The following is a 12,500-nucleotide window of genomic DNA, read 5'->3' on the forward strand; positions in this document are numbered from 1 at the left end:
GATAGCAAGAGCCAACACAAAACTAATCCCAGTGTATTTTCGGAAGATAACAAGACCGATATCAGGACTCGGGTGTAAGAGACTCACAATGGAAAATCCAGCACCGTCTCTGTTGCCTCTGCCAGGAAAAGAATTAGAGATATGTTATGTATTTTTCTAAGCAGTTTCTGTAACGCCGGTACAGCAGGTGTAAACTGGGGCCTGATTTAGGAGGAGGAGGAGGGAGAAGTAGAAGAGAAGAGAGGAAATGGGAGGAGAAATGAGGGAGAATGTGAGAAATTGAGTTTTTGCAAGTGCAACTGCCTGTGTCTATGTAAATTAGTGAGAGGACGATGGTATATTGGAAAATTAACGAAGCATGCAGATTGTCATTGTTCTGAACACCTCCCCTCTCTCTCTCTTTCTCTCTCTCTCTCTCTCTCTCTCTCTCTCTCTCTCTCTCTCTCTCTCTCTCTCTCTCTACGATGCACAAAAAAGAGAGAGAGAGTCAGTCATGCAAGAAAGACATGAACAATAACTGAATATCATAAAGAGCGGGAAACAAGCATTGACAAAAATATAAAATTTGAAATAAAAACAAGAAACTTGCATGAACAAGAACACGGACAGTCGAAAGAACAAGAACTAAACCAAGAACAAGAACAGAGATAATAACAGACAAAATAATAGAAACAAAGAGTTGAGAGTAAAGAGGACAGAGGCATGAACAATAGAAAGAGCAGTAAGAACAGTAGTTATAACAAAAGCAGTAGCAAAAACAGCAGTAACAAGAGCTGTAGCAGCAGCAGCAGCAGCAGCAGCAGCAGCAGCAAGAGCAGAGAGCGTGTGACAGCGTCTAAGAGCAAGGGGGGGCGGGGGGAGAAAGCAGCATCCAGGAAGTAAGCAGTCAGGATCACCAAGGCTTGATGTACGAGTCCAATTTAAGATAATTGCTTCTCGTGACTCGTCTTTGCCATAATTTGGGGAATTATTCAACCAAGGGATTACATTGCAGAAAAAAAATTTTCGTTAGGAAAAAATTCGTATAAATTTTGGAATAAAGTGAACTTCATTATTTTTAACTAGGTCTTAAAATGTGAGAAAATGTTCCCAGATACATTGGTTTAATCTACATATATTTATTTTGTTATGTATGCTTATTATTTAATATATATATATATATATATATATATATATATATATATATATATATATATATATATATATATATATATATATATATATATATGTCGTACCTAGTAGCCAGAACGCACTTCTCAGCCTACTATGCAAGGCCAAATTTGCCTAATAAGCCAAGTTTTCATGAATTAATGTTTTTTCGACTACCTAACCTACCTAACCTAACCTAACCTAACTTTTTCGGCTACCTAACCAAACCTAACCTATAAAGATAGGTTAGGTTAGGTTAGGTAGGGTTGGTTAGGTTCAGTCATATATCTACGTTAACTTTAACTCCAATAAAAAAAAATTGACCTCATACATAATGAAATGGGTAGCTTTATCATTTCATAAGAAAAAAATTAGAGAAAATATAATAATTCATGAAAACTTGGCTTATTAGGCAAATCGGGCCTTGCATAGTAGGCTGAGAAGTGCGTTCTGGCTACAAGGTACGACATATATATATATATATATATATATATATATATGTTGTACTTTATAGTCAGAACGCACTACATGGCCTATTATGCAAGGCCCGATTTGCGTAATAAGCCAAGTTTTCCTGATGGTCTATATTAATTTTTTTTATAAAATGATAAAGCTTTCTATTATATTATATATGAATTTATTTTTGTTTATTTTAGTTAAAAATAACGTAGAAATATGACCACATCTAAGCTACCCTACCTAACCTAACCTAACCTAACCTAACCTAACCGAAACTAATATAACTAAGTCAGTAATTCATGTTCTTAACATAATTGAATAATACTAATTCAAATACAACAGTTTAAAACCAATTTTCTTTTTAAATAACGAAAATCACTCTTCCTACCTGCCTGAAACGTATGAACATGTTTCCTTTCACCTAATGCCTCTATCCATCCAACAGTAAATAGGCAACCGGGAGTAAGGCATTGCATCCTTAATAATGCCAAAATGCATTCTTTAATCTTTTGAGACAGGAGAATAAGCTTCACTCACCATCACTGTCTCTCTCTCTCTCTCTCTCCCTCAGGCACAATGACCTACCGTGGAACATCAGAAGCTTCATACACAACCAGCTTGAGAAGCTTAAGCTGAATGAGAGCTTAAAAACAGTAGAGCCTTGGTCAGTCAGCAACTGGTCACACACAGACATTCCCAGACTCTTAGAGGGTCGTGTTGGTGGTCAGGTAAGTGGTTGTGGTTGGTATTTGGTACGTGTTCTCTCTCTCTTTCTCTCTCTCTCCCTCTCTCCGTTTTCTAACGCAGGCGAAGATCACAATATGAAGGCATAACTCATCAAAATCTTCACATATGCGTTATCTGGGGGTTTAACACAAGACACGTCCTGGGGGTTGAGGTGTCCACATCCAGGCATCGTAAACTCTTGAACTCCTCGCTGAACTCTTTGGAGACATCGTGGTGACATCGAGGACATGTCATGGTGACTTCATGGACATCTCGGAGTGACACCTTCCCTGCTCTGTGTGTTTCGAACCCTCGACTCACGAGCGAGAGGGGTAGCTGTTGGCCGGATGCCTTAAGCCTGAAGCATGAAGGCGCTTAATTAACTACAAGGAGCCTTGTATTAGGTTAGAACATCAGAGAGCTTTAGCCTTAAGCTTAAGGCTAAAGACTTTAGACTTCGATGAGTAGGGAGAGAGGATGAGGTTAAGAATATTGACAATGTTCAAGGATTGTTGGGAGTTGATTGCCTGCAGGCAGTTAGTTGAGTGTCTCTGGTGTTGGTTGATTGTGTCTGGAGTTACTGGAGTACTTCTGTAGTTGTTGGAGTGCCTCTCTGGATTTGGATGAGTGCTGCTCGAGTGGTTTAAGGGCCTCCAGAATTGGCTGAGTGCCTCTGTAGTTAGTTGATTATTTGTGGTATTTGTTAAATGGTTCTGAAGTTTGAGTGAAAAAATGTTCTCATGGATTTGATCGAGTGCTTTTAGCGAATGGTCTTAGTTCAAGTTCAAGTGTGTTTATTGAGATAAGAAAGAAATACATCTCAAAGGGATAGAGTAGCTTAGGCTTTTTCTACCCCGTCTTGAGTGCCTCTGGTTTTCCAAGTAAATTTTCGTCTTCACTAGGAGTTGATTTATTGCCTGAAGGATAACCATCTTGTGTTACCATTGAAGGAAAGTGTTGTATCATCACAATCCACCATGGCTATCTTCATCCCCAGTGTCATCTTCATCCACCATCTTTATGAGCGTCATCCAGTGTCATCCTAGTTCGCAATATGATATCATCCACCATCATCTGCTTCTGTGCAATGATCTCCAATCAAGCATCATAACAATCCACCAACATGCAATTAAAATCCATGAAAACATTATTATCCATATTCTTCGATATCACCTACTGTTATCATCTATATATAGAAGAATTGATATCTTCGACGACTCGAAAACTAGCGGTTGGCTATGATAGCGTATAATATACGACGGTCGAAGAGAAAGCGACTTGGTTCGTTTCGTTCGGGTCGTTACGACCTCTGCCAGCACCGCAACAGGAAGCTGCTAGTTTTGACGGGCTCACCATAGCCCGTGCTGCTTCGAACTTTTTGTCCCAAGTAGCGAATCTTAAACAACAACAATAATGCTAGTTCTGTAACGATGCTGAACAATTGTTTGGATATTGTCTGCGTGCTGCAATAATGCTTTTTTGATCCATGCTGTAATACTGCTGGAAATCTTGCCGTGATGCTGCTGCTGCTCCTGGCAATCTCCCGTGGATGCTGATGGGAATCTTGATGCTGTTGCTGTTGCAATGATGCTATTAGAATACTGCTGAAGACTTAACAACCAGGGTTCAAGTATTAATCCCTCATTACAGACATTAACAAGAGGCGGCACAGTCAGCACAGAGATGCACAGATCTTTATCCTCAGAGGTCGTCGCCGGAAGCTGAGACAGAGAGATCAATCTCCATCGCTGGAGATAAAAGTCGAATGCATCATTGACTCCTGTCAATAGTATAGACATGAGGATTGTGACAGAAAAATAGACCGGCTGTCAAGATTGATGATGGATAGAAGGTGATAATAAATTTCTCATGAAATGTGCAAATCCACAAGGGCCGTGACGAGGATTCGAACCTGCGTCCGGGAGCATCCCAGACACTGCCTTAATCGACTGAGCTACGACAGGGTTGTGGATTTGTTCATTTGATGCATCACGTTAGTGTGATCTCTGTGTCTCATGAAATGTATTCGTAAATAGGTTTGTACGTTCAGCTCCCGTCAAACGCACGCCGTTTTAAAAACGTTAATACGTTGCCTCTACGTTAATTCTACGTAATTATACAAATCAAAGAGCTCTATCGTAAAAATTACGTCAAGCAGACTACAAATATATATATAAAATAGCAACTCTAATTACTTACAAAATATAAAAATAAACTAATGTGTAAACTCCAGAGTTAAGGAACTCATCCCAATCACTCAGAATGAGGTAACTCACCCCTAAGCCCTCAGAATGAGGTAACTCACCCCTAAGCCCTCAGAATGAGGTAACTCACCTCAGAACTCCTAAAGATAATATATAGATCTTCTCATTAAAAAAGCCGAACAAAAGAGTTGTTTTTAAAACTGAAAAATATTGATTTATTGATGACATCCGCGGAGCTCCGAGTTGAGCCTTTGAAAAACAAATATTGATAAAATGCATTTGTGTGTGTGTGTGAGAGAGAGAGAGAGAGAGAGAGAGAGAGAGAGAGAGAGAGAGAGAGAGAGAGAGAGAGAGAGAGAGAGAGAGAGAGAGAGAGGCAGACAGAGAACATCTGTTCTGTTTGCCTATCATCTCCATGTTTGAACAATTTAGCTGTTATTTCTGTATTGATGTCAGGAAGGGAGTACATGGAATAATTTTTTATCAAGAGGGTATTCAGTGGTCGGTAGTTGCATATTCCCTCGTTTATATATATATATATATATATATATATATATATATATATATATATATATATTCAAAATAAGAATTATGGTATTCATCAACCTTATCTAAGTCTTGTTAGGACACCATTTAGATTAGGTGATCGGGGTTCAGGTACCGATCTATAGAATGAGCATAAATTTCCCTTGAAGGTCTGAAATGAAGGATGATAGAATTAATCTTGGTAATTAGGAACTTCGCCTTGGATGATAAATTAAAGGAGCTTAATTTACATTCTCGAGAAAAATGAAAGTCGCTGTAGGACAAGACTGAAGTGAACCAAGGATGAATGGCCACAGAAACGTGAAAATGTTAATATGTTGTTGGTAAGTTTAATCTGGGTAAGTACTAGAATGGAAAGAGAGTTATGGAACAGAATAAACGTGAGGTAGATTGGCAGTTTCAAGGGTAGGCTAGACATGTGAGTGGGTGTAGCTTAGGATAGTTTCAAGGGTAGGCTAGACATGTGAGTGGGTGTAGCTTAGGATAGTTTCAAGGGTAGGCTAGACATGTGAGTGGGTGTAGCTTAGGATAGTTTCAAGGGTAGGCTAGACATGTAAGTGGGTGTAGCTTAGGATAGTTTCAAGGGTAGGCTAGACATGTGAGTGGGTGTAGCTTAGGATAGTTTCAAGGGTAGGCTAGACATGTGAGTGGGTGTCTCAAGGGTAGGCTAGACATGTGAGTGGGTGTTTCAAGGGTAGGCTAGACATGTGAGTGGGTGTAGCTTAGGACAATTTCAAGGGTAGGCTAGACATGTGAGTGGGTGTTTCAAGGGTAGGCTAGACATGTGAGTGGGTGTAGCTTAGTACAATTTCGAGGGTAGGCTAGACATGTGAGTGGGTGTTTCAAGGGTAGGCTAGACATGTGAATGTTTTATCAACAGCTTCCTCGTATAGGTTGAAATTTCTGCTGTTTCCTTCACTCAAATACTATTAATCATTCTCCATACCTAATTAAACTGGCTTTGATCATTCCACCCATTTCCCAATTGGTCATTCTACCCTTCTATTCCTATTCCACTCTCCCCCTTCCACTGCTCTGCCTTGCAAGTCTCAAATAGACTAATGTTAATTAAGTCGTCTACAAAATGTTTTTTAATTACTGTTTTGTAATCAGTTCCTTGCGTCTTTTCACCTTTTTTTTTCCTCTCCTAATATTGCTGGTTTTTATTGAGCTCTTAAATCTTTCTCCTCATCTCTCATTTCATCTCTTCACATTTAACTCTTTCTTATTACAATGTTCTTTTATTCCCATTATTTCTTATTACAATGTCCCTTTATTCCCATTATTTCCTATTACAATGTCCCTTTATTCCCATTATTTCCTTTTACAATGTCCCTTTATTCCCATTATTTCCTATTACAATGTCCCTTTATTCCCATTATTTCCTATTACAATGACCCTTTATTCCCATTATTTCCTATTACAATGTCCCTTTATTCCCATTATTTCCTATTACAATGTCCCTTTATTCCCATTATTTCCTATTACAATGTCCCTTTATTCCCATTATTTCCTATTACAATGTCCCTTTATTCCCATTACTTCCTCATCTTATGAAATCTCTCTTCTCTTTCATTGTCACTCTCTTCACACATCTCTATCTCTCCTCTCCCTCTATATTTTCTCTCTCATTATCACTATCCTCTTCCATTATCTCACCTCTACCTTCATTTCCAATTATCTGTCTCCCCTTCGTTAACTCCTATATTTGTCTCAGTCTTGCATTTATAGCATCCATGTTTTCTTTCCATCTTTCTCACAATTTGTTCCCATTTCCCAATTATCACTATCTCCCATTTGCCTTGCTTCATCCTCCTCACTATCCCTTCAGCATCATGTCGTAATTGGCTGTTTATTTTTATTATCCAGTTCATAGTGTAGAATTATAATGGTTCAGGATTATACCAGTATTATAACTCGTAAAAATTAATAATATACTAGAGTTTTTTTTCGTGATTTTTGTACAACATTTATGAATAAATTTTAAAAATATGGGTTGATAAAAACTTCCGGTTATTTGTTAGTGTTATTTTGGCGAATTAACACAAAAATCTGTGGAATTCTGTAGTATGACTTATTTGTGTTTCTCAGGATGTTGCATAGAACACTTTGTGTTAAGATACACAGAGAATCAGCAACATAGACGAACAGAGAGAGAGAGAGAGAGAGAGAGAGAGAGAGAGAGAGAGAGAGAGAGAGAGACACAGACACAGAGAGAGAGAGAGAGAGACACAGACACAGAGAGAGAGAGAGAGAGAGAGAGAGAGAGAGACAGAGAGAGAGAGAGAGAGAGAGAGAGAGAGAGAGAGAGAGAGACAGAGAGAGAGAGGTCTACAACATCCAAATATTCTGCACCAGTCTGTACCCCTTCCCCCCGCCCCCCCAAGGGTACATTAATCCCAAAATTAACACATCTATATCGTCCGGATTAATGGATATATATGTACTCAAAGTTTAGCAAGCATATGTATATAGCTCCCACCCCTGGAATACATGTTCAATATGTTGCAACCTCCGTGAATGCTACAACGAGAGGCATAATACTGCAATTAATCTGACAAAATGAGACCATTATTTTTTCCGCTACGTGTAACTATATAAACTTTTATTTTTTTTTTTTTTGGTACAAATTATACATCGATTTTAATCATTCTCGGCTACTAAGGAGATCAAAACACTATTACTCGATTATTACTCATTATTATTCCATTTTTCAGTGTTATGGGAATCACTGAAAATATAATGGATTTAAATCTATTTAAAAAAATACTTTTTTTTTTACCTTATGGTTTTCTTTGCTTGTTTTAATTTGTTTCACACTTCGGTATTAATTTTTTTTAGACAGTGATCTTAATTACGGCTTTTGTCTTCTGAGAATATCATTATCAGTTTGTAATTGATTATTTTATTCCATTTTATTATTAAGATTATAATTATTTTAATGTATTAGGATTATTAATTACATTATAATGACTTTTTTTTTCTATATTTACAATATAGCTTACGGTATTACCACCTGTTCTTACCAATTTACTATTCTCATTTCATTCTTTATTTTCATACCCCTTTTCTTTCCCCTTCTTCCTTCTTTCATCTAGTTTCCTCTAACCTTTTAATCTTTTTTTTCCTTCTATACATCATCTTTCTAATCCTTCTCCTCTTTTTACTCTTTATTTACACCTCCTCCCTCCTTCCCGCTGACGAAATTCTAACCCGCGTCTGATTTAACGCACATATTTGAGTTCCACATTTGCATTTGTCGAGTCCAAAGTCATTTTAGCTGGCAGCTGAGAGCAGTTTACACTATGGGGCCGCACGGTGCGCCAGCCCCATTCACTATTCCTGAACATTTTGTGTGTGTGTGTGTGTGTGTGTGTGTGTGTGTGTGTGTGTGTGTGTGTGTGTGTGTGTGTGTGTGTGTATGCGTGTCTGTGTGTGTGTGTGTGTGTGTGTGTGTGTGTGTGTGTGTGTGTGTGTGTGTGTGTGTGTGTGTGTGTGTGTGTGTGTGTTTGTGTGTGTGTGTGTGTGGAGCTCGCTCTGTGCTCCTCTGTGCAGTGCTGTGGTTTCTTGAAAGTTTGTTATAAACAAGTTATTTTGTCTTTTCTGGGGGTATGGGGGTCTTCAGCTATACCCTGGTATACATATAGATGCCCTGGTATAACCATGGATGCCCTAGTATACTCGTGGATGCGCTGGTATGCCCAAGGATTGATGTGGACATACCAGTATACCCATGATTTAACTGCAAAACTGAACATTAAAAGTCTCCAGACTTTTAAACTGTCTAATGGTCTTTAAGAAATTTAATGTGTGTATGTGTGTGTGTGTGTGTGTGTGTGTGTGTGTGTGTGTGTGTGTGTGTGTGTGTGTGTGTGTGTGTGTGTGTGTGTGTGATCTACTGTTTGCATTGATTCAAGCAATATATATATATGACAAAGTCATATATAGAGGGATATAACATACTTAATAAATCAACCTATACAACTCTGAAAGTACTTTAATGTCCAATTTCAATATCTTGAAGGAACAATTAAAATAGGAACTATATTTTGGTCCCCCCATTTTACCCATTACAATTCCTTAAGTGGCAATGATCCAACATGTATTGTGATAAAATAAGTGATTGCTATTTGTTGACCCAAACGCCAATCAGCTGTCAGACTTTGACAGCCTCAGCTTCACCTGGCTTAGGAAAATTTGACACCCGACAAATGTTAAAATGACCGACAGAAACCATTATGACTTACCAGGCTGTCTGGCATTTCACCTGTCTTTCAGGTTCCAATCCTTTAGATTGGAACCCCCCCCCCTGTGGTGGAAATATTAATTAACAACACAATCCCTTTTGGCGATTACTTGCCTCGTGCCTGCACTGGCAACTTGCCAACACTGTTGACCAATCACTAATCAATTGTTGACCAATCACTAACACTGTGGATCACAATCGACTTGAGAATGGTCCAGGACGGACCGAAACGTCGTCGTCTCTTCACTTTCTAGTGTGTGGATTGGTCAATATATTTCAGCCACGTTATTGTGACTCCTCGTCTGCACTTGGTAACACTGTTTTCATTTCGGACATCTGGATACTCTCTGGAGGTCAACATATTGTATACTCTAAGAACGTGGTGTGAACTTTTCCTTGCAGGTTCAAGGAGTTAAGGAAATTATGGAAATAATGAAAATCCTTCAAGGGTGTTGCTGGGATTTTAGGATCCATGTGAGCTTACTACCTTCTCACGCTTGGGCAATCGATGGTTAAATGGGGAATACAGTATTGGGATGCTACGCTGGCGGCCTAGGTTCGAATCCTTGAGGGATTATGTTTAAAACTGATGATTTAGGACCTTTGAAGCTTTACATTATATACTTATCCTCACCCTAGGTCTTCCTTCTCCATCTCTGTACTCACCTACTTGTGCCTGCAGGATCGAACATTAGCTCTTCGACCCCGCTTTTCTAGCTTCCAGTTCTCTAATACAATGACACCTGGGACTAGATTCACGAAAGCACTTACGCAAGCACTTACGAACCTGTACATCTTTTCTCAATCTTTGGCGCCTTTGTTTCATATTATTAAACAGTTAATGAGCTCCGAAGCACCAGGAGGCTGTTTATAACAATAACAACAGACGAATGGGAAGTTTTCATGCTTGTAAACTGTTTAATAAATGTAACCAAAGTCGTTAAAGATTGAGGAAAGATGTACACGTTCGTAAGTCCTTGCGTTAGTGCTTTCGTGAATCTGGCCCCTGATCTATTTCGGTGTCATATCTACTTTTTTAAAGTAATGACTAGAGTTTGCCTTTACCACCCACTGCTTTAGTCCACCTTATTTTCCCAGTAATCTTACGCTAAAAGGAAACTTTCTAAAAATATGACTCTTCTGAATATAAAAATTCCATCCATTCCCTTTTGTTCTACTGGTATTCATTGTGAACATTTCCTGTTTTTCCACTCTGTCGATTGCCCCTAAGTATTTTATACGTCTGTATCATGTCTCCACTCTCCTCTTTTCTAGCGTCGTCAGTGTTAGTACCTTCAGTCTCTCTTCATATCCCATTCCACGTAATTCTGGGACGTTTCCTTATACTTTTTTTTTAAGATGGGAGCTTCACAATAGGGCAATTGCTCTAAAACTGACCTCATCTAGGGGCCGTACAGTGATCTAACTCCATCCTTGTTTAGGTTCCTGCTTGATATTCTAATTTGTGCTAGTTTAGAGTTGTTGTTGTTTAAGATTCGATACCTGGAACAAAAAGTTCCAGGTAGCACGGGCTATGGTGAGCCCGTAGTCTAGTTTAGAGTATGCTGCTGATGTTATCCGGTTAATATATGCCTCCGGAATTAGGTTTGGATTTATGTTCCCTTCGGATCATTTTCTCTGGTCGTCAGTGGAAGTTTCCTGCTCGGTGTTCTGCCTCTTTGCTTTCCAGTCGCCTGTACACATGTCCATCACCTTACACTTGCTGGTGTTGAACTCTAGTGGCTACTTCTCGGACCAGCTCTGCAGCTTGCTTAAATCCTTATCTGTCACAAGTCTTCTCATTAATTTTGCATCGACGGCCAACACTGACATATATATAAGACTCAGCCCCTGTAGATGGGTCATTTGCATAAGTGAGAAATAGCAGTGGTCTCAGCACCGATCCTTATGAACAAATGTGATAAGGATAAGATAAGGATCGGTGTGACCGATCCTTATCTTCCTTCCAAGTGCTATAGACTTAGTGACTTGGTGCTTTATATTGATGTCAAGAGAAAGCACCTTACCTTTCTTACCTGTCTCTGTGTCTTTGTCTTATATATAAAAATAATTTAATGGTTTCCCATTGACATACAGGTGATGCACTGATCCGAGGTGCCTGGCAGTGTGAAATATTATCAAATATAATAATTTCCAGTTTGCTTTGAGAAAGGGGGTATAGCCAGTGAAAGCATTCGAGGCTGTGGGAGGGAGGAGCATCCGTGTTCTCCTCCCATGGGTAAAAAAAATCGTAGGGGTCGGTGTCTGATCATGACATGCTGTTACCTCTTCATTTCTGGCAACCCTCGACCAGCCTGTGAACGTCCCATACCACAGACCATTCCTCCCGCAAAGTTGGGGAAGGCTAGTATCAGCCATCTCGCCTCCAGCTTTGTACAAACACACTAACAGCCATTCTCTCCTATAGTTATCCTATAATGATCCTATAATATTCCTATAATACCATTCTCTCCTATAATGATCATTATAGGAGAGAATCAAAATTAAAGCAAGTCCAATAAAGACAAAATAAAGCTTCAACATAATATAATTATTGATCGCTTTTATACGAAGAATGGAACATAAAAAAGGTCTGGAACTGCAAAATGAATTTCCACTCCAGTCAGCCGTTCAGGGGAAATATTTTTTATATGAGATAAATTTACTCCAACTCATCGCTCAGTCCAGCTGACAGACAAAATATACGAAGTGTATGTGTGTGTATGTGTGTGTATGTATGTATGTGTGTATGTGTGTGTGTGTATGTATGTGTGTATGTGTGTGTGTATGTATGTGTGTATGTGTGTGTGTGTATGTTTGTGTGTATGTGTGTGTGTGTGTATGTATGTGTGTGTGTGTATGTATGTGTGTATGTGTGTGTGTATGTTTGTGTGTATGTGTGTGTGTATGTTTGTGTGTATGTGTGTGTGTGTGTGTATGTTTGTGTGTGTATGTGTGTGTATGTATGTGTGTGTGTGTGTGTATGTGTGTACGTATGTGTGTGTATGTGTATGCACCCGCTTATATTTATGTGAGATAAAAACAAGCTCTTTATCTTTGCATTCATGCGTATACAAGTGTATATGTTTTCAGAATGAGCATCAGCTCCTGGGCCTCGCCTTTCAGTCACAAAATTTAATACCCTCCACTTCCTCATCTGAATCTCAAGT

General features: G+C 39.0%; 1 protein-coding gene across 1 annotated transcript in view; it reads left to right on the plus strand.

Annotated features, from left to right (window-relative positions):
* Positions 1–12,500, plus strand: part of LOC123768371 (uncharacterized) — a 291,394-nt gene that overhangs the window by 205,704 nt on the left and 73,190 nt on the right. Inside the window, exon 4 of the mRNA XM_069336262.1 lies at positions 2,180–2,336. Within this exon, the coding sequence (XP_069192363.1) occupies positions 2,180–2,336 (157 nt within the window). The remainder of the gene's footprint in view (positions 1–2,179; positions 2,337–12,500) is intronic.

This window comes from Procambarus clarkii, chromosome 35, assembly GCF_040958095.1.
Source record: "Procambarus clarkii isolate CNS0578487 chromosome 35, FALCON_Pclarkii_2.0, whole genome shotgun sequence".
NCBI classification, from domain to species: domain Eukaryota; kingdom Metazoa; phylum Arthropoda; class Malacostraca; order Decapoda; family Cambaridae; genus Procambarus; species Procambarus clarkii.